Source organism: Talpa europaea (assembly GCF_964194135.1).
Source record: "Talpa europaea genome assembly, chromosome: 16".
NCBI classification, from domain to species: domain Eukaryota; kingdom Metazoa; phylum Chordata; class Mammalia; order Eulipotyphla; family Talpidae; genus Talpa; species Talpa europaea.
In genome coordinates this window covers 37,211,760-37,232,802 of record NC_140084.1, presented here as the reverse complement: position 1 = coordinate 37,232,802, position 21,043 = coordinate 37,211,760, and the positions used below count along the sequence as shown (strand labels likewise).

Below are 21,043 nucleotides of genomic sequence, written 5' to 3'. Positions count from 1 at the left end.
TGAGTACAGTCCCTAATCAGGAGAGGCCACACGGGAGGACAGTGGCCTTTTACCCACAATCTTTCTCCAGAGGGAAGTCAGGCTGGGTTCCTCCTTCTGAGACTGGCTGATCCCTTCATCTATGGATTCCAGGCATGGAGATGTGGTGAGCTGGCGCGGTGGGTAGTGTAGTCTCCTCTGCAACATGAGACCTCCTCCCACCATCCTCGGCACTGCCAGGGCAGGGGATCAGCTAGGAGGGTGGGTCTGAGCTGTCTAGGTGTGGGGGTCTGATTTGGCCCCAAAATTATCCCTGGAAGAGGATGTCCAGATGTCATCCCATCAGCAGAGGGGAATGATGCCAGACTTTGGATGGTCCCACAGCTCTATGTGACAAGTTCTTGCAGCCGATGGTCAACGTGTGTTCCCTGGGAACTGGTGGTTATGCCAAGAGATCCACAAAGATGGCATTGGCTGTGGTCTGCCCGAAGATGAAGGCTCCCAGGGTGACTAAGAGGACTCCGTAACTGACCAGTGCCCACCAGCTGCAGGGCAGAGGGAGAGAGCAGCCTGGTCATTCAACCCACCATGACTCTGCAGACTTCATATGTATGTATACACACACACACACACACACACACACACAAGCACATAAAGCTGACCCTTGAACAATGTCAAGGTTGCGGTGCTAACCCTTCACACAAAAATCCATGTAGGAACCTCCCTGGTGATGCAGGGGTTAGGTCTCAGCATGATGAAGCTGTTGCTAGCCACTCCTTGGCCTGTGACCAGCCAAGGAGCTAACCACATGGTGCAGGAGGCCTCTCATGACTTGCCCGCTGCTCCCCTCAGCAGTGTATTTCAGTAGATCCTCCTGTTCTGCTCCCCACTCTGTCTCTGATGAATCCTCTCATGCCTCCCCCACCCCCTGCATCTCTGGCCTACACCCCAGATTGTCTATGAATAAATAAATTTTTAAAAAAATCCACGTAGACATTATAGCCAACCCTCTGTATACACAGGTCCTGTATCCCCCTTCATAGTCAACCTACTAACACCTGTAGTTGGCTGAATCTGTGATGTGAACCCCTTGGATAGAGAAACATCTGAGCATAAGTGGAGCTGTGTTGTTCAAAGGTCAACTATATGCCAGTTAATTACTGTAATTACTTAAACCACTTCTATGGGTAGAGTACTTTGTACTTCTCAAGGACTTTGCATACAAAGGTATGTGGGGCCAGATACATGAGCCCCCATCCATGGGGAAGGAGACCAAGACCAAATGGGATTAAATGACTAGTCACAGCAAGACCAGGACAGGATCAGGATTAAAATGCAGGTCTCTTGGGCCTCCCTGGTGGTGCAGCGGGTTGAGCGCAGTGCCTTGAAGCTGTCTGCAGCCTCTGCAGCGTGGCTTCTATTCCCTGCTGGCCAGGGAGATTCCCACATAGCACAGCAGACCTCTCCTGTCTCACCCAGCAGTGTATTTCGGTCCATCTGCCTGTTCTGTTCCCCGCTCTGTCTCTGGTGAATCCTCTCACCCTCCTGCACCTCTGGCCTGTACCCCAGTTCGTGTATAAAAATAAATAAATCTTTAAAAAAAATGCAGGTCTCTTGACATTGGAAAGAGAGTCAGGACTGTGGGTCATGTGTTTTTTTCATTAAAAAAAAAAAAAACCAACCCACAGATATCTGCAAATATATGCATCAAAAGTAGTAACAATTATAGGTGGGTATTGGGATTGAGGTGAATTTATTCCTTAGATTTGCCTATCTCTTTTAAGTTTTCACTAATGAATGAATATTACTCACACAATATGCAACCTTTTCTCAACCTCTCTACTATTCAGGGAACTATGCATATTTAAACAAGCTTTCCAGGGGGCCTCCCCGGTGGCGCAGCGGTTGAGCGCTGGGTTGCGAAGCTGCCCGCAGCCTCAGCGGCGCCGGTTCAATCCCCGGCTGCTCCCCGGCCACCGGAGGAGGGTCCCACATGGTGCGCAGACCTCTCCTGCCGCCCGCTGCTCCCCTCAGCAGTGTACTTCGGTCCTTCTGCCTGCTCTGTTCTCCGCTCTGGCTCTGGTGAATTCTCTCACCCTCCCGTGCTTCTGACTGTACCCAGTGCATGTATAAACAAAACAAACAAACAAACAAATAAATAAATAAACATGCCTCTATTAAAAAAAAAAAAAAAACCGAATGAAGTTTAAAAAAAAAAAAAATAAACAAGCTTTCCATCCATCAGGGTGATGGAGCTACAGAGCTGGCATGGGTATGGGAAGAGGGCACTTACTGCTGCTGGCACCACCTTTTTTGGAGGGTACTTTGAACCCTTGTGCCTATATAAAACAGAGCATGTGTTGTGCTCCAGAAACTCCCTTTTAAGAATTGAGCATACCAGATTCTTGAGCAGGAATGCTAAGAGGTATATGTGCAAGCGTGTTCACACATTTTGTGTTCATACCACAAAATACTCAGTAAGCATAAAAAAAAGAAGTATATCTTCTTGTTCTGACATAGAGTGCTCCCTAAAACATACTGTACAATGGGAAAAAAAAAAGTAAGTGGCAGAAGAATGTGTCTGGCATAAAACCATTTATCATTTTTTAAAAAAGAAACTAGTAAAATCCCACAAGTCTGTGTATACGTGGGCATAGTGTGCATAGACACAAACTTGCACTGACATGGAGCCTGGGAACATGGTGGGGAGGCCTCTGGGAAAAGAGGGAGAGTTCCACTTTGTTCTCTAAAGTCCTTCAGTTCTTCAGGTGGAACCATTAAAACTAGCATGTGTTACCCGTTAAAAGTATGCAAGTCATGGGCCTCCCTGGTGGCGCAGCGGTTGAGCGCTGGGTTGCGAAGCTGCCCGCAGCCTCTGTGACGCCGGTTCGATCCCCAGCCAAAGCGCGAGAGTCCCACATGGCGTGCAGACCTCTCCTGCCTCCCACTGCAATGTACTTCGTCAGTCTGCCTGTTCTGCTCCCCGCTCTGGCTCTGGTGAATTCTTTCACCCTCCCGCACTTCTGACTGTACCCAGTGCTTATATAAATAAATTAATTAATCTTTAAAATAAATAAATAAAAATAAAGGTACGCAAGTCTCCTGACCCTCACTCCTGACCCCTTCCCCCTGCATTCAGTAGCACCCCAAGAGGACCATGGGACAGTTCCTACTTTACCTGGCTGGTTTGACTTCCTCCATCTCTGAGAGTTTGGCTTGAATGAGGCACAGCCCTGGAAGAAAAGAAGTGGCCCCCGAGAGAGTTTGGGTGGGCTCCCTGCCTCATGCCCAGCCTCCCTCCTTAGCAAGAGGCAGTGTGATGGAGAAAGGCCTAAGTTAACTCTTCCAGATGTTTTATTCCCCCCTACTCCACACCTGACTAGAGGCCTGGTACCTGCTCTCCCAGGAGAGACCATTGTCTGACAGGCACCACTTGGGGTGCACAGAAAAATGAGAGCTAAAGGGGCAATATTGGAAGGTGACTCAGTGGTGCCCACATCCCAGGGCCCTTTCTACTGCACTTTTTTTTTTTTAAGATTTTATTTAGGGCCTCCCCTGGTGGCGCAGCGGTTGAGCGCTGGGCTGTGAGGCTGCCCGCAGCCTCTGCAGCGCCGTTTAGATCCCCGGCCGCAGGCGAGGGTCCCAAATGGTGCGCAGACCTCTCCTGCTGCCTGCTGCTCCCCTCAGCAGTGTACTTCGGTCCTTCTGCCTGTCCTGCTCCCCGCTCTGGCTCTGGTGAATTCTCTCACCCTCCTGCGCTTCTGACTGTACCCAGTGCTTGTATAAATAAATAAATAAATATTTATAAAAAAAAGATTTTATTTATTTATGCATACAAGAACTGCGGGGTAGGCCAGAAGTGCACACGGGGAGTGAGAGGATTCACCAGAGACAGAGTTGGTAACAGAACAGGCAGACTGACTGAAATACACTGCTGAGGGGAGCAGCAGGCGAGGCAGGAGAGGTGTGCTGTGCCACGTGGGCCAGCTCCCTGAAGGGGGATCAAACTTGTACTGCAGTGGCTGGGGATTGCTTCATAGTACTGAGACTTAACCCCTGTGCCACCAGGGAGTCCATTCCCACTGCAATTTTTTTTTTTTAGCATAACTGAAAATTTATTATAAATATAACCATAAGCAGACTTGAATCACCAAATAATTATTTAATGTTAGAGTCATGAATCCAGAAGTGTGGTCACAGTTATCAGGCTCATTAACTTTACTTTTTTCAGATCTAATTATCAAATTTATAGATTATTTTACTTTTCCTTCCATTTCACTGCTGACTAGCTTTTAGCAGAGAATGGGAAGGTATTCAGAATATTATTAACTCTGGCAAAATGTTTGATGAAGAACCTTTAATTAACTGGTTTGAGGTCTATCCTGTTTGGCTTATTATAGCTATCTGTATTTCTGACACCGCAGGTTACTAAAATGCACTTTTAAACAGACATGGGTCCCTGTTCCATGCAAAGTGACAAGGGCTTTCATCTCCTGGATAGAAGCAAGCTCAGCACAGGCAGAACTCATGCTGGGCAGACAGGACAATTTTCCAGGGATCTGGCAGAAGACTTGTGCCTGAAACTCAGGTTTCCCAGCTTCTGCATTAGGGTGCTGTCACCACTCCCCACTGCCCACTGCTATAATGGGCTGAACCAACCAGATCCCTGGTAGTCAAGCAGCAAGAGACATGATCAGCCCTCGAGAGCCGATATTTCCCGTGCAGAGCAGTCTGTTCCGTGTTCAACCAACTGTGGACTGAAAGTACATACTGGGGCCTCCCTGGTGCCACAGGGGTTAAAGTCTCAGTGCTATTAAGCTATTGCCAGTCACTGTGGCATGAGTTCGATCCCCGGCTGGCCATGGGTTCACATGGTGCAACAGACCTCTCCTGCCTCGCCCGCTGCTCCCCTCAGCAGTGTATTTCAGAAGATCTGCCTGTTCTGCTCCCCACTCTCTCTGGTGAATCCTCTCACCCCCCCACACCTCTGGCCTGTACCCCAGTACTTGCATGCATAAATAAATAAATCTAAAAAAAAAAAAGAAGTATAAATTGTGGACCTAGACAGATTTGGGTTTGAAAAGGTCCTGTCACTCATTAATTGAGTTGTTAACCTCTATGCAAGTTTGTTATCCAATCTGTACCTCACATCTCATGAGTAAAATGGACATAATTATACTTTCTTTTTGGAATCCAATGCTTAGACAGCACATGGCCCGCGAGAGGGATCAATAAATGCTGGTGGTTATTCTCCCCAACAGGTGAGTGAGTGAGCTGCTGAGGCCAGGGAGAGCCAGGGGTGCAGACCTGGGAAGACGAAGATGAAGCAGGCAGCCAGGCCTCCGATGACTGAGATGACCTTGCCGATGTCAGGGATGAAGAGTGCCAGCAGCAGGGTGAGCAGGAACCAGACCAGTGTCTGCAGCACGCGCCGCCGCCTCTCCCGCCCCACGTCCTCCTCCACTGGCATCCCCTGGTAGCGTAGCCACAGGCCTTCGACCACCGCCCTGTCCACACAAAAAGGGGCTCAGAGATGCCCCTGATAACTGCCTCCCACCTCCAGGTCACAGAGTCAGACTCCAGTCTGGGTAGATTGTGGGTGGGTCAGGTCTTATCCCCAAGCCTCTGTTTCCTCTTCTGTAAAATGGACCTAGCAGCACTGTTCTGAGGTTGCCATGGAAACCAGATGAGATGGGGAATGCTTGGCCCAGGATGTGCTCACCGCGTGGGAACTGATATTCTTAAACAACAACTAAAGAGCAAGCATCTAGGGTACCCAGAAGGCTGGGGATTCAGGAAAGAACTGGACTGGAGATTTTTCGAGGGGACCCTGTGACAAAGGCGAGCCCGAAGACCCAGCTGGGGCACTAGCAGGCTCATTCTAGGTACTGACTTTTTCCTACAGGCTTTAATTTCTCCCAAAAAATGGGTTGCACACAGGACCCAAGCACCAGAGGGCTTTGGGGGCCTCAGGGGTCCTGGTTGGAGGGAGCTCCGCAGTGGGGTGAGGAAGGGGCTCACCGCCCACAGAAGTGCAGGATGGGGTAGGAGGTGAGCACACTCAGGATGATGAAGGCTCGGGCAACGGCCACCGCTATGTCCTCCGAGGGGTAAGACAGGAGCACGTCGGGGTCCACAGCAGCTCCAAAGGTCAGGAAGCCACAGATGCCTGGGGGCAGGGACAAGTGGGCTGGGCTGGGGCACCCCTAGGAGGGAACAGCGGCTGGAGCATTGGAGCAGCTATGGAGGCTCAGAGGCGGGTAGGGGCTGGGATCAGAAGCCTCCTCCCTGTCTTCAAGTTCCCTGTCCTAGTGCTGCCATCTTCCTGACCCCGAACTCCCCCTGCAGATGCCTGCAGAGCTTCTGCTCTATGTTCTGTCACCATTCACGCTGCCACCTCCTATCAGGCCTCAGGAAAAGATGTCCTTTTCCTCAGAGAAGGTGTCCCAACAACCATCTCCCTCCCCAGGCTTTCTCTCAAGTTTTATTGTTTTATAGTTTTTTTTTCTCCTACTTGTGTACTGTGTCTCACAAACTAGAACATGAGCCCCAGAACAACCGGGATTCTATTTGCCTCTCTTGTTCTGGCTTTGTCCTCTGAGGCTAGAAGAGTACCCCCCAAGAACTATCTGTGGGAGCAATCACAGAGCCAGTCTTCCAGATCTCTGGGTCCTGCTCCCTCATCCAAACCATTCTCCACACAGCCATCTGTTACTGAGCCACGTCCCTCTTGGGGAGCAGCCCAAGCCCAGCCCTGGGAGGGGTGTACTCACCTGTGCCCAGATAGACAGCGAGGGCTATGACCATGGCGGCTGTGACCACCCAGCCCCAGGTCTTCACCTCGGGGTGCCGCATGCTGTTGAAGACAGGCACACTGCTCACGTGGCACTATAGGGTGAAGGGCGCAGTTATGATGGGGAAGTGACCTCACCCTCCATTTACAAAGGAAGGTATCCTGGGGACAAGGGCAAGTCCTGGGCTCCCTATTCCATCCTTCCTTTCAGGATACCCCAGACTGTTGCATCATGGGTTCCATCCTAGGGTGGGAAGTGAGCTAAGGGGACCACAGGGACCTTGCAACTGGTACCTGAAATCCGAAGCAGATGGTGGGCATGGCATTGAACACAGAAACCCAAGAAGTCGGCCTGTGGACAGATATAGCAAGTGCGGCTGATGAACCCTCAGAGCCATCAAGTGCCCCCCCACCCCAAGTTCCTATTCTGCATTCAGCCCACCATGATCTCTACCAACTAGCATTCCACACTGAGATCACATAAGTCTGGGCACAGGAAGATGGCACATCTCCATTTCAGAGGTCAGTAAATGAAGGCTCTCGAAGGCCCTTCTGGGACCCAAATCCCGAATGCCTGGCTCCTGCACCAAGCTTTTGCTTTTCTGGCTTGTTCCTTTCAAAAAAAGGGAAACTTTTCTCTTAAGTAACAAAAAAGAGTTTCATCCCCATATAGAAGATACAAAAATTACAGACAAGCACAAGTTGGAAAATGTGCCGTTTGGCCCTGGTAGTCACCATAACCTGGGGCCTAGTCTCATTTGGCTCTAGCTGGAGTTTGGTGGCAAAGTCTCCCCTGTCTCTGGTTCTCACTTTTCCCTCCAGTAAAAAGAGATCAGGACATCTGTCTCCTTCCCATCATGGCCAATGAGCTGAGCCCCATTGAGCAAGTAAGCCCAGGAGAGCACCTGTGTGACCTTTGGATGCCTGGCCAAGGGGACTGAGCAGCCGCATCTCCCCCCTAGTATCTCCTGGGGCCCTCACCCACCTGGTCAGGATGTCCCCTGGGGTCATTTCTCTGTCTGGCCAGATGTATTTTATGATGACGATGGCAGTGACGTACCAGGTGCCCACGACACTCAGGAAGCTGCCGGAAAGGAGGGATGAGTTTCTTCCTCCCCAGCCCCAGCTGTCCTTTCTTTGCTTCCATCCCAGGGGCATCCACCCCCATCTCTAGTGACCATAAGTGTTAATGGAACAATATGGGAGACTCTGACTCAGGAATTGCACAAGAAATAAGTCTCAGGGGAATTGGCCATGGCTAGGAGGAAACTGGTCTCCAACAGGGGACCAGGCATCTGACATTTGTAGCCATCGAAAGGTATCAGCTGAACAATAAGGCTGAGACTGTGGCAGGGGCCTGGTTTTCAAAGCACATCTCCTTCAGTTAGAGCAGCCCAGACCTGGCAGGGAATGCAAGCAGGGCCATTGAGAACAAGGAGAAGCTGGAGGTAAAAGGGTTATAAGTAGAAATCGTGGAATGTCAGCATAAAAGGAGACCTCAGAGACAGCTGAGTGTGACCCTTTCGATTACAGATCAGAGGAAACAGTCTAGAATCCCACAGCTTTTTAGACCCAGAGATAGGAAGCTGTTCCTCTCTCTTCATACCAAGCTACATGCACCACCAGGCTGACAATCCCAAATAATCAAAGACCCCGTCCTCCCTGGGAAAGCCAAGATCCAGGCCAGGAGCTGCCTTCACATTCCTATCATCCATCCTTTCTCTGACCAGGACATTTGGAATGGAGTCTCTCGCTGATGTCCAGGGCCACGTCTCCCTCACTGCTAACAGAAACGAAGTTTATGTTTGAACCTCTGCAAGCCCTGGTGTGCCCTGCCTTGCTCGTTGTGGCTACCCCAGAGGTAAGACAGCCTGGAGGGAACAGGCTTCCCAGCAGCCTGTCTCCAGCTCCCTGGATCAGAGCTTCTGTCTGGCCTAGGCTGGGATGGGGTCTTCGAACCTGGCATATTTCTGGAAGCCGATCTCCCTGGGGATGGAGAGAGGCAGGATGAAGAGGAAAGCAGTGAGGCTGATGGTGAACTTTCGGTCTGTGTACCAGGGGCCACCGCTGGCGCCCTCAGGCTCCTTTGTCATCACAGCTATAACTGCACAGGGAGGAAGCAAGGAACGTCATGCCAGTCTACCACGGGGCGCAGCCTTCCTGCTCTGCTGAGCCTCTGCCTGTCCAATGGGCCAAGCAGACAGGAGGCAGGCTTCCCAGATGAATGCTGAGCCTGGACTTGGGCAGAGGTTGACACCCCCCATCCTTGCCCCCAGGGCCCCCCAAAGGGAGAGATGAGGTAGGAACTGTGGGGGACGCTCACTCTTGTCCTGCTGGTCCCCGATGATGATGAGGAAGGCGATGCAGGTGCCGAAGGTGTAGATGGCAATGGCCACCTCACACAGCACGCCTGTCAGCTTGCCGCACACAGCCCACACCACCTCCTGGTAGGTCCTCTCATTGCTGGCCTGGGAGCAGTAGGCCAGGATGACGAGGCCGCTGATGATGAACACCAGCATTCCCTGCAGGCAGGGGCAGAGCAAGAGGGTGTGGGCAAGGCTGGACAGCAGAGGGCAGTCTGGTCTCGCTCAGCCTTTACTGGCTCCATGCCCACAGCCAGTTTGGCAAAGCAGTCTCATTTCATAGGTTAATTTTAATAGATTACTAAATTAATTATTAGATTACTAATATTAATAGATTGCCAAGTTAAGATTTTCTTTAAAAACAGATGTGGTTTTGTGGAATATTCTAAACACAAGCGTAGACAGAAGAGTATCATGGGCTCACAGGTACCCATCACTCAACTTTAAAAGTGAACAACGAAAGGCCTATATTGTTTCACCTATTCTCTCTCCCACACTGGATTAACTTGAAAATGTGATTTATTTTAGCATGCAGATGTAGTTCTAAAAGATAAAAGTACACTTTTAAAACACAATCATGAAATGGTTAAATATGTGGCCCTCTCTGGTTCCTGGGGAGGCTTGTGAAGCCTCACCTGAGCTCAGAGGAAAGAATGCTAGAATTGATTAGTAATGTCTGCCATGTGTGAGGGCAGGGAGAGGGGCAGCACATGTCATTTCCCAACCATCCCTGATCCAAAGCCTCCCCTATAAGACAAAAAGCTCAGACCCACCACCCAAATGGCATCTTTGCCCTCCCAGCCAACACTTACCATCTGCAGCGTGATGCCGGCTGCCACGCCCCCCGCGGTGCTGAAGGCTGCTGGGAAGTTGAGCAGCCCTGCACCCAGGCAGGCATTGACTACGATGAAGATGGCCCCAAGAGTGGAAGTGGTGCCCCTGGCCGGACCCCCTGGAGAGGCCTGCCCCTCATTCTTGGGGGCTGTGTCTACACAGGGACTCTGCAGCAGACGTGCCCGCTCCCCAGAGTCTGAGCTTGAGGCCCACTCGCCATAGTCATTGTTGATGCTGACCTGGGCCATGGCCCTGGGAGCCCCCTTGCTGTAGGGTCAGCTGGTTCTTTGTCACGACCACATCCCCTGCGCAGCTGGAGGGTGGCACCAGCCTGTTCAGGGCTGTTATTCTAAGAGGCCTGTGGACTCCTGCTCTTCTCAACCTAGATGGGATAAAAGAAAGAGGACAGATATGCTGAGGTGAGCACAGAAAGGTGGGACATAAAGAAGGGAAAAACTGGGCCTCCCCGGTGGCACAGCAGTTGAGCGCTGGGTTGTGAAGCTGCCCGTCAGCCTCTGCAGTGCTGGTTCGATCCCCGGCTGCTCCCTGGCCACCGGAGGAAGGTCCCACATGGCGTGCAGACCTCTCCTGCCGCCTGCTGCTCCCCTCAGCAGTGTACTTCGGTCCTTCTGCCTGTTCTGCTCCCCACTCTGGCTCTGGTGAATTCTCTTACCCTCCCGCACTTCTGACTGTATCCAGTGCTTGTATAAAATAAATAAATAAATCTTAAAAAATTAAAAAAAAAAAACCTCACAATAAAGGACTCCTCAAAAAAAAAAAAAAGAGGGGAAAAACTGCTCCGAGGTCACACAGTTAGGAGGCAGACCCAGGTGTGCCTCTGGGCAGCATGCTGCTTTGGGTGTGGGTGGCAGAGACAGACCATGTCAGATGCAAATCCTGCTGGCTTCAAATTTATGGACCCATCGGGTAAGACATAAGCAGAAAAGAGAGGCGTGCTAGCACATCAGGGGTACTGACACCCTAGAGAGAAGCCATCACTGGGCAGGTGTGTGATGGATGTATCTTATCTCTTTCAGTCCTATGACTCTGGTCATAAGTTTCAGAGAGATTAAATCACTGACCAAGGTCACATACTATGAGTTACAAAGCAGGATCCAGATCATCTGTGTGACTTCTCAGCCTGCTTCCACTCGACAGGGTCCCAAGAACATGGGGTCATCTACGACCACGGATATTTCAGTGAATCAGAGCTCACCACATCTCCCTCTGGCCCAGAGTCTAAATTATGTCGCAGGCCAATTCTCACTCTTTGCCCACTTGGCAAGCTCCACCAACCTTGTCATGTTTGGGTCCTAGGGAAAACAACCACAGATCCTGTGCTAGGAAGGCTCCTAGCCCCTTTGCTAGTCCCCCTTCCAGGTCCCACTTCTCGGACACTTACTGAGATCTTTTTGGTGCCATCAGGCCCTGCGGTCCAGCATTGCTCAGGCTGGTTTCCTCAAAGTAGTCTCTCACCTGCCAGAATTTCACAGATACCAGGCTTGCCCTCCTAAGCGAGACGCCAGGCTCTGATGCCAAACAAGTATTTTTTTTTTAGGTTTTGTGTGTGTGTGTGTGTGTGTGTAGAAGAACTGGGGTATAGGCCAGAGATGTGGGGGTTGAGCGGATCCACTAGAGATAGGATGGAGAGCAAGACAGGTGAATTTATTGAAATACGCTGCTAAAGGCAGTAGCGGGTGTCATAGCAGTGATAGCGCTGAGACTTAACCCAGGGAGACCCCCAAACAAGTATTGTTACAATCAACTGCTGCTGCTGCAGATATGGAAGTGCTTTATTGCATTCAATTCTCAAAATAGCCCTACAAAGCAGGCATGACTGTTACCCCTTAACTAAGGAGGAAACGGAATTCCAGAGGGGTTAAGGGTTTACCCTAAGTTACATAGTGGTCAGAGGTGAAGCTGAGATTCAGCTCAGTCTGGTCTCACCCTAGAGCAGTCTCTGTATTTGTCTCATCCCTGGGCTCACCATGATGCCTTAGGCAGGACTCAGTTAACCAACTTGTCACCCACTGACTGTCTTTACTATCTGGAAAACACAGGTGACTTAGAGCTGCTTCTCTGGCTTTGATTTTCTTCCTTAACAACTAGGAAGAAGCTTCCAGCTTCCTCTTTTCAGAATCTTGAGATACTCTGAGGACCCCAGGCCTGAAAAATGATCTTCATTATTTTCAGGGTTCAGCTTACAGCCTGAGAGCCTCAAGAGAAATGATGGTCATGAAGATCCAAGTCCATCAGATCGAAGCTGCCCTAAGCAGGGAGGTTTTGTGATCCGGGATTCTGTTTGGGTTCTGAAGTCAGAATGCTGACTCCTCCATGCTCCAGCTGTGTGACCTCAGGCAAGTCACTTTATCTCTCTGAGTCTTTACATCATCAGTTACTGTGAGGCATGCATTATTATTAGTATGGGTGTAATGCTCAATACAAGGTCATTGCTACTGCTGTTTTTTGTGTTTTTTTTTTTTAAAGAGTTATTTTATTCATACAAGAACTAGGGTACAGGCCAGATGTGTGGAAGGGTGAGAGGATTCACCAGAGACAGAGTGGGGAACAGAACAGGTAGACAGACCGAAATACACTGCTGAGGGGAGCAGCGGGAGAGACAGGAAAGGTCTGCTTGCCATGTGGGCTGCTCCAAGGCCAGCGGGGATCGAACCAGCACTGCAGAGGCTGCGGACAGCTTCACAGCGCTGCGCTTAAACACCTGCGCCACCAGGGAGGCCTGCTACTGCTGTTTTTGCAGATGCCCTTTCTCATGCTGCCTATCTCCGGAATGCCTAGGAATTCTCAATCCTAAGCAAGCACAGAGCAAAAAACTGATCAAAACTAGGTCTAGTGCTACTTGCCAGGTAAAAATGGGCACAAATGCACTGGGATAGCTAATGGAAGGAAGAGCAACATGAAGCCCAGATTAGAAGGCAAGTGCTGGGTGGGTAGTAAGGAGCTACGTTTGGCCTTCCCCAAAGGCTGCTTACTGGCAGTTACTACTCAAAATGGGAACTGTACCAAAGGCTCCCCCACCCCAGAGATTCCTCCCTTCTGAGACCCGAGCCTATACTATTCACACAAAACTCTGCATTTTACACTCTATTCTTTGCAGCCCATGGAGAAGGGGACTGATCATATTTGGTCATAATGACTGAGCTAAATACTTTCTACCACAGGGGCCTCCCTGGTGGTGCAAGGGGTTAAGATGCAGCACTATGAAGCTGTCTGCAGCCACTGCAGCACAAGTTTGATCCCCAGCCAGGGAGGTGACCCACATGGCACAACAGACCTCTGCTGCCTCATCCACTGCTCCCCTCAGCAGTGTATTTCAGTACATCTGCCTGTTCTGTTCCCCACTCTGTCTCTGGCGAATCCTCTCACCCCCCCCCCACCTCTGGCCTGCACCCCAGTTCTTGGATGCATAAATAAATAAATCTTTAAAAAAGTACTGTCCAGCACAGAGACACACCCCTTGATGGCCTCAGCACACTGGGGGTGGGGGGTGTATGAGTTTAGAATGGTAACAAAGCTCCCAGGTAGTCAGATGCTTTCCTTTGTTCCTCCTGGTGAGGCTCTCTCACATCATGGAAAATGGAAAAGTTCAGGTGCTCTCAGACATTGGTCACCAAACAAGAAAATCAGTTCCAGAGGAAATATCCCTCCGCTGGCTCCAACTCCAGAAAGATCAGTCAGATGCCAGAGGGCTTCCTCTTGTGCAATCTGCCACCCAGCCAGCAACTCAGCAAAAAATGAAAGCAGTCAGTAGTGAGGTAGAGTTTAGGGCTCCGGGGCTGGAGCATAGCCCCTGCGAGCCTGTGAAGTGGGTGCTGCAGCAGCTGTGAGCCCTCCACCTGGCCCACATCTCAGGCGCAGGGTCTCTACACTGGTCCAAGAAGTCTCAGCCTCCCCTCCCCCAAATCATTCAGCTCCATTTCCCACCTTACCTGATCCACTACGGTGCGGGGCTGGGAGGCTCTTCCTTACAGTTTCTTCTCCCAGAGATCTGAAGCCTGGATTCTCCTCACTTCCTTCTCTGGCCCCAATTTCTTCTTTCTCAAGACTTTACATAAAATCTGCTGGCTGCTGAGAAAAGAGTTTGGGCTGTTTCTGTGCTAGTCAGCAGAGTGAAGGGAACTGCACCTCTAACTCAGAATGGAGCATCAGATCAGATATGAAAACAGGTTTCGGGAGGAAAAGAGGAAGAACCAGTTGCCTGATGGCCACATACTCAGGCCGGAGCTGCAGGCCTTGCAGGAGGCCCCTCAGATCCCAACAGTAGCAGGTTCAAGCCCACTTCGGGACTAGATCCCAGGAATACGTGGGGCGGGCTGCATTGGCAGGCGTTTCTGGACAACCCGGGGTGGGTGGGTGGAGGGACGATCCCCAGACCTGAAGGGAAGCGAGTGGGCGGCTGCGGGGTAAAGTGGGGAGGGGCTCCGGGACTCGATCCAGGCCTGGGGCAGGAGGAGAAAGGCCGGGGCGAGGCGCTGCCCGAAACCTCACGACAGAGAGCGAGCGCTGGAGCGACCACACCAGGCTCTGGAGCCCGGTGAGCAGTGAGCAGTGGGCTGTCGGCAGGACGCTGCCGACAGGGGCTGCAGGGACCCGGGGAATCTACCGCTTTTACCTCCTGCCACTTACCTACGAAGCTTCTCTTCCCAGCCCGCTGGGGAGGCACGTGAGCGGCGGTCACGTGACCGCCCGGGCTTGGGCGTGGCGCGGGACACCCTGGGAGTTGTAGTTTCCCGCAGGTGGCTCTCTTGGCTAACACTGGCTCCACAGCATTGCCCTGAGCCGGTCTCCCACCCGGCCCACCCATGTTTATCCTCTTTTTTTTTTAGTCCTGGTCTTTTGGCCAAGCTAAACACCGCTCCTTCCTCCCGGGAAGACCATTTAGGAGGTCTGGCTCTTGGCCCGCCTGCTGCGTGGGTCACAGCTGTTGCCAAAGCTGTTTGGTCTCATTGTCCATCCGTGTCTCCCTCCCTGCCTTCACACCCACTGCCTGTGACCCTGAGTTCTTTTTTACTGAGGATGGTGAGGGAACACTCTGACTTCCTAGAGCTGTGGGCTTTCCTAGGAGAGAGAGGTCTGGTGTGAATTTTGTCCAGATCTCTAGCGCTGAGCCTAGATTCTAGAAGTTTCTGAGGCATTATAGTCATTCATGTAAGTATTTGCTGCCCTAAGGAGAGCCTTGGTTTGTGTTATCGACTGTGCTACTTGGCAAGTTGTCATATAACCCCCAGCTTTCCAATGTCCTCATCTGTTATGAGAATTTTCTCTCAACTACAGATACCTTCCCATGCATCAAAGGTCATCACTGAGGGCCTCACTGGTTGTGCAAGGGGTTAAGACACAACTATGAAGCTATCTGCAGCCACTGCAGCATGAGTTCAATCCCCGGCCAGGGAGCTACCCACATGGCTCAGCAGACGACTTACCCGCTGCTCCCCTCAGCAGTGTATTTCAGTCAGTCTGCCTGTACTGCTCCCCACTCTGTCTCTGGTAGGTCCTGTCACCCCCCACATCTCTAGCCTGCACCCCAGCTCTTGTATGCATAAATAAATCTTTAAAATAAAAAAAAGGTCATCACTGATAGGGGTATTTATGTTGTGACCACTGCAGATATACGTGCAGTTATAAGAAATAACTTGAACCAATCCTGTGTACTGTTTACTGTTTCCTTCACTGGTGACATTTTCAAAACTATAGTGCAATGGCACAATCAGGACATTGACATTGACACAATGCACTAATCATGTTCAGATTTCCTGTTACAGTTAGTCATTTTGGGTGTCATTTAGTACTATAAGTTAATCACCTGTGTAGGGGTTTATACAGCCATACCACATTCAAGATACTGAACATTTATACCACAAGGATCCTTCTAGCTGCCCTTCTATAACTACGCTCTCCACCTTCCAGCAAAAAACCCCTTCTCTGCCTCTGGCAGCCACTAATCTGTCTGCCATCTTCACTATTTCAAGAGTTATGTAAATGAAATCTTTCAGTTTGTAACATTTTATTTTAAAGATTTATTTATTTATGCATACAAGAACTGGGGTACAGGCCAGAGATGCAGGGGGTGAAAGGATTCACCAGAGACAGAGTGGGGAGCAGAACAGGCAGACTAACTGAAATATACTGCTGAGGGGAGCAGCAGGTGGGACAAGAGAGGTCTGCTGTGCCATGTGGGCAGCTCTCTGGCCGATGATCGAACTCGTGCTACAGTGGCTGTGGATAGCTTCACAGGTTGAGTCTTAACCCCTTGCGCCACCAGGGAGGCCCCAGCTGGTAACATTTTAGGACTGGCTTTTTCTCCTCAGCACTATTCCCCCCAAGATGCAGCCAAGTTATGTATATCAACATGTATGTTTTATTACTGAATAGTATCCCATGGTGTCTATGTACCAGTTTGTGTAACTGATCACTTGTTGAAGAACTTATGAGCTGTTTGTAGGTTTTTAAAATCTAGCGTTATTGAGATTTATGAATTTCACCAGAAATTTCATGTTTAAAGTGTCAAAATACAGTGTTTTTTCAGCCAGAATCCCTACTTAAAGTCATCACTTTCCCCAGGGCCCTGTAACCATTAGCAGTCACTTCCTATTTCTCCCTCCCCCAAACTCCTGGCAACCATTAACCTACTTTGCTTCCATGGATTTGCCCTTTGTTGACATTTTATATAAATAGAATGTGACCTTTTGTGTCTGTCTTCTTTCACTTAGCAGACTGTTCTAAAAGTTCATCCATATTGGAGCAGATGCTAATACTTTATTTCTTTTGATTGCTGAATAATACTCCATTATTTGACTGCACCATTAAAAAAAATCACCAGTTCATTGGATATTTTGGTCACTATGAATATTGTTGCTGGAATACTTACATACACATTTTTGTGTGAATTTGTCTGTCTTGGGTTCATATGTAGAATGGCTTGGTCAAATTGTGACTCTGTTTAACCTTTTGAGGAATTGCCAAAGCAGCTGCACCATTTTGCAATCCTACCAAGCTTTTGAGGGTTCCAATTTTTTCATATCCCTGATAACCCTTGTTTTGGTTATAGCCACCCTGGAATATGAAATGAGTGGGGACAGAGTGGGGAACAGAACAGACAGACTGATTTCATTGATCTGATGACTTAATGATGTTTATACTACAGCTTTCAGATGTTTACTGGTCTTTAGTTTTCTCTGAAGAAATGTCTATTCAGACCTTTTCCAGTTATTAATTAGGTCTTTTTATTATTGAGTTGCAAGAGTTCTTTATACATTCTGGATACAAATTCCTTATCAGGGCCTCCCTGGTGGCACAGCAGGTTGAGTGCAGTGCTGTGAAGCTATCTGCAGCGTCTGCAGCACTGGTTCAATTCCTGGCCAGCCAGAGAGACACCCACATGGCGGGGCAGACCTCTCCTGTCTTGCCCACTGCTCGCCTCAGCAGTGTACTTTGGTCCATCTGCCTGTTCTGCTCCCCGCTCTGTCTCTGGTGAATCCTCTCACCCTCCCACGCCTCTGGCCTATATCCCAGATCTTGTATAAAAGTAAATAAATCTTGGGCCTCCCCTGGTGGCGCAGTGGTTGAGCGCTGGGCTGCGAGGCTGCCCACAGCCTCTGCAGCGCTGTTTCGATCCCAGGCTGCCAGCGAGGGTCCCACATGGCACGCAGACCTCTCCTGCTGCCCGCTGCTCCCCTCAGCAGTGTATTTCATCAGTGTGCCTGTTCTGTTCCCCGCTCTGGCTCTGGTGAATTCTCTCACCCTCCAGCGCTTCTGACTGTACCCAGTGCTTGAATAAATAAATAAATTAAAAAAATAATAATAAAAGTAAATAAATGTTAAAAAAAAATTCCTTATCAGCTATGTGATTTACAATACTACTCTCAACATTTACGTAAGGCTATCATTAACAAATAAAAGTTGGTTTTTTAGTTATTAGTTATAAAAAAATCAACAATTTCTGCAAAAAAAAAAATCACACCCCAGAAAAAAAAAAAGTTCAAAACAAAATTCTCAAGCTGAGGGCCTCCCCTGGTGGCGCAGTGGTTGAGCGTTGGGCTGCGAAGCTGCCCGCAGCCTCTGCAGCGCCAGTTCAATCCCCAGCCGCTGGCCACATGGCACGCAGACCTCTCCTGCCACCTGCTACTCCCCTCAGCAGTTTATTTCGTCACTCTGCCTGTTCTGTTTCCCGCTCTGGCTCTGGTGAATTCTCTCACCCTCCCGTGGTCCTGACTGTACCCTGTACTTATATAAATAAATAAATCTTAAAAAAACAAATTAAAAAAAAATTCTCAAGCTGAGCTGAATTTAAGATGTAAACCTGAGGCATTTAGTCTGATAGTACCCAGACTGATCAATGCAAGAGCTGTATCTCAATCACCTAGATTTTTTTCTCTATTTAAAGTAGGTTCTTTTTTGATATAAATTAGATTAAAATTTAGATCCCCAAGCCTTATCTCAGATATTTTGAGCCACAATGCCTGGAGGTAAGAGCATGGAACCAATATTAAATAAACAATCTAGACCTGGAAATACTTCTACCTTAGGTTATATTTTTCTGGGCAGGTAAACCGCCTCCTCCAGCAGGTGGAAGGCCATTGTTATCTTACACCCTGACTAGGAAACTCAGAAGGGTTGAAGGCACATCATCTGAACTGATGAGAAAATGTCAGGGTCCATGTCTCATATGACTGGTTCAGTGAAGAACAGGACTTAAGTCTAGAGTGAGCTGGCAATACATGGGTTTAAAAATAACAAAGTCAGCAGGGTGTTCAAGTTCCTTTTCCAGCAGAGGTCTTGACAGCCAGCTTCAGCCATTCTCTGGGCTCCACACAGGGAGCGTTAGCACAGTACCTCCTGAGGCAGTCAGTCCCTGAAAGAACATCTGACCAATATGTTTATTGTTCCCATTTGAGGGATTTTTTTAAAAAAAGATTTATTTTCTTATTTATGCATACAAGAACTGGGGTACAGGCCAGAGGTGTGGGGGGTGATTCACCAGAGACAGAGTGGGGAATAGGCGGATTCACCAAAACACTGCTGAGGGGAGCAACGGGTGAGACAGGAGAGGTCTGCTGTACCATGTGGGTCACCGCCCTGGCCGGGGATCAAACTTGTGCTCATTCTGCAGTGGCTGTGGACAACCTCATACGGTGCTGCATCTTAACCCCTTGTGCCACCAGGCATCCTTTTCAAAGATGTCAGTGAACCACTTGTTCCTTCCTTCACTACCTTGGTGTCTCTATTAGCAGTGGGGACATAGAAGAGTCGAGTGAGGAGCGATCCCACTGTGCTGTCCCTTGAAGTGAGAAGCAAGGGGAACAAACTTCTTCCCCCTCCTATACCTGCCCCAACACTGGATGGTCTGAGTCCTGCTCCACTGCCGGTCCAACCAGTAGCTGCCCCATCTTGAATGACTCTCTGCACTAAGCAGAATGGGACAGAATAACCCTGTGGTAGGCCTGCTGCCAGGCAGGTGCATTGCTATATGTCTGCAGACAGATATGGCTTTATGCTACAGGCAATTTATGCCCTGGCAATTTCTTCTTTTCATTTTGCATTTTTAAAAAGCCAAATTAGTTGTGGGCCTCCCGGGTGGCGCAGTGGTTGAGTGCTGGGTTGCGAAGCTGCCCGCAGCCTCTGCAGCGCCGGTTCGATCCCCGGCTGCTCCCCGGCCACCGGAGGAGGGTCCCACATGGCGTGCAGACCTCTCCTGCCGCCCGCTGCTCCCCTCAGCAGTGTACTTCGGTCCTTCTGCCTGCTCTGCTCCCTGCTCTGGCTCTGGTGAATTCTCTCACCCTCCCGCGCTTCTGACTGTACCCAGTGCATGTATAAACAAAACAAACAAACAAATAATAAATAAAACATGCCTCTATAAAAAAAAAAAATTAAAAAAAAAAGCCAAATTAGTTGTAAACTTTTAAGAATCAATAGACCTCCCACAAAAATCGGGATTTCTAATTTTGAATTTTTTTGCTGAAACTGAAACATATATGACCTGTGACCCTGGGCTTTCAGTTTCATGGTGCTTGTCACTTCCTTGGTACTCAATAATGACGGGGAAGATTGGTCACCAACAATCATTTCACATTCAGTCTGCATTACTTTAACTTTACATTCACTGTTATTGGTCTCACCTACTTTGCTCTTACAGACATCTCCAGTTGCCAACTATCCCCCATCCCTGCCTATATCCACAGGATCCTTCAAGGTACCCCACTGGTCCCGCAGCACTAAAGGATTATACTCACATTTGCAACATCTTTGGATTGGAGGAGTCAAAGATGTGTCTCTGGTCTCTATCTGGAACAGCTAACAGAGCTTTTGGCTTATGGTCAGCAGGACATGCTCCTGTTAGGATATATGCTCCCTCTTACCCTTTCCCCCATTAAAGAAAAAGACAGAGTATAGTAGATGGTGGCTGGGTCTACAGTAACTTTATTGTAACAGAGAAACCAGGCTGCAAGAAGTCTACATGATTTGAGCAGATCGTGGGTATCTTTTCAAAAGTTGGAGTCTGAGCCCAGCTGGTAGCACACACAGATAAAAACCAAAGCCCAGAGCATCCTCTTTCCTGGTCCTCCCCTGCACTGCCCAACTCAGGATGAGGGACAGGTGCCTGCGCAACAGCACTGAACTAAGGGGTGAAGTCCAACTGGGCAGAGGCAACATCCTGATGAGACAATTGAACAACCACTGAAGAGGATTCTGAAATAAAGTGCAATTACCCACTCTGCTATTTTTTGATGAGAAGGGTGAAGGTGTGGGATGAGCAGTAAATTATGCTCTTCATTCTTCAAACAAGTAAATCCTATAGGACGGGGTTGCTGGTCAATCAAGCAGTGGAAGAGGATGAAAATCTAGGCTAGTTACAGAACTTTGTGCCTAAGGGAAAGCAGAGCAGTGGCAAGGGAGAAGAGAAGAACATTGAAATGCCCATGAATGTTGAAAAGAAGAGCCTTCTTTCTTTTTTTATTTAGATCAGATGGGATGCAGCATCTTTTATTTTTCCATGCTGCAGTGGCAGCCAACTCACTGGTTTTCGTAAAACATGATTTTTATTAATATGGTCTGG

At 49.3% G+C, this 21,043-nt stretch overlaps 1 protein-coding gene across 1 annotated transcript; it reads right to left on the bottom strand.

Moving 5' to 3' along the window:
- Positions 1 to 421: 421 nt before the first annotated feature.
- Positions 422 to 10,217, bottom strand: SLC38A7 (solute carrier family 38 member 7; the record flags this gene model as incomplete). Its single annotated transcript, XM_084256659.1, has 10 exons — positions 422 to 524; positions 3,158 to 3,212; positions 5,287 to 5,486; positions 6,001 to 6,148; positions 6,753 to 6,867; positions 7,067 to 7,124; positions 7,758 to 7,856; positions 8,732 to 8,876; positions 9,096 to 9,294; positions 9,948 to 10,217. 10 exons carry the CDS (start codon positions 10,215 to 10,217, stop codon positions 422 to 424), a joined length of 1,392 nt encoding a protein of 463 aa, XP_084112785.1.
- Positions 10,218 to 21,043: the final 10,826 nt, after the last annotated feature.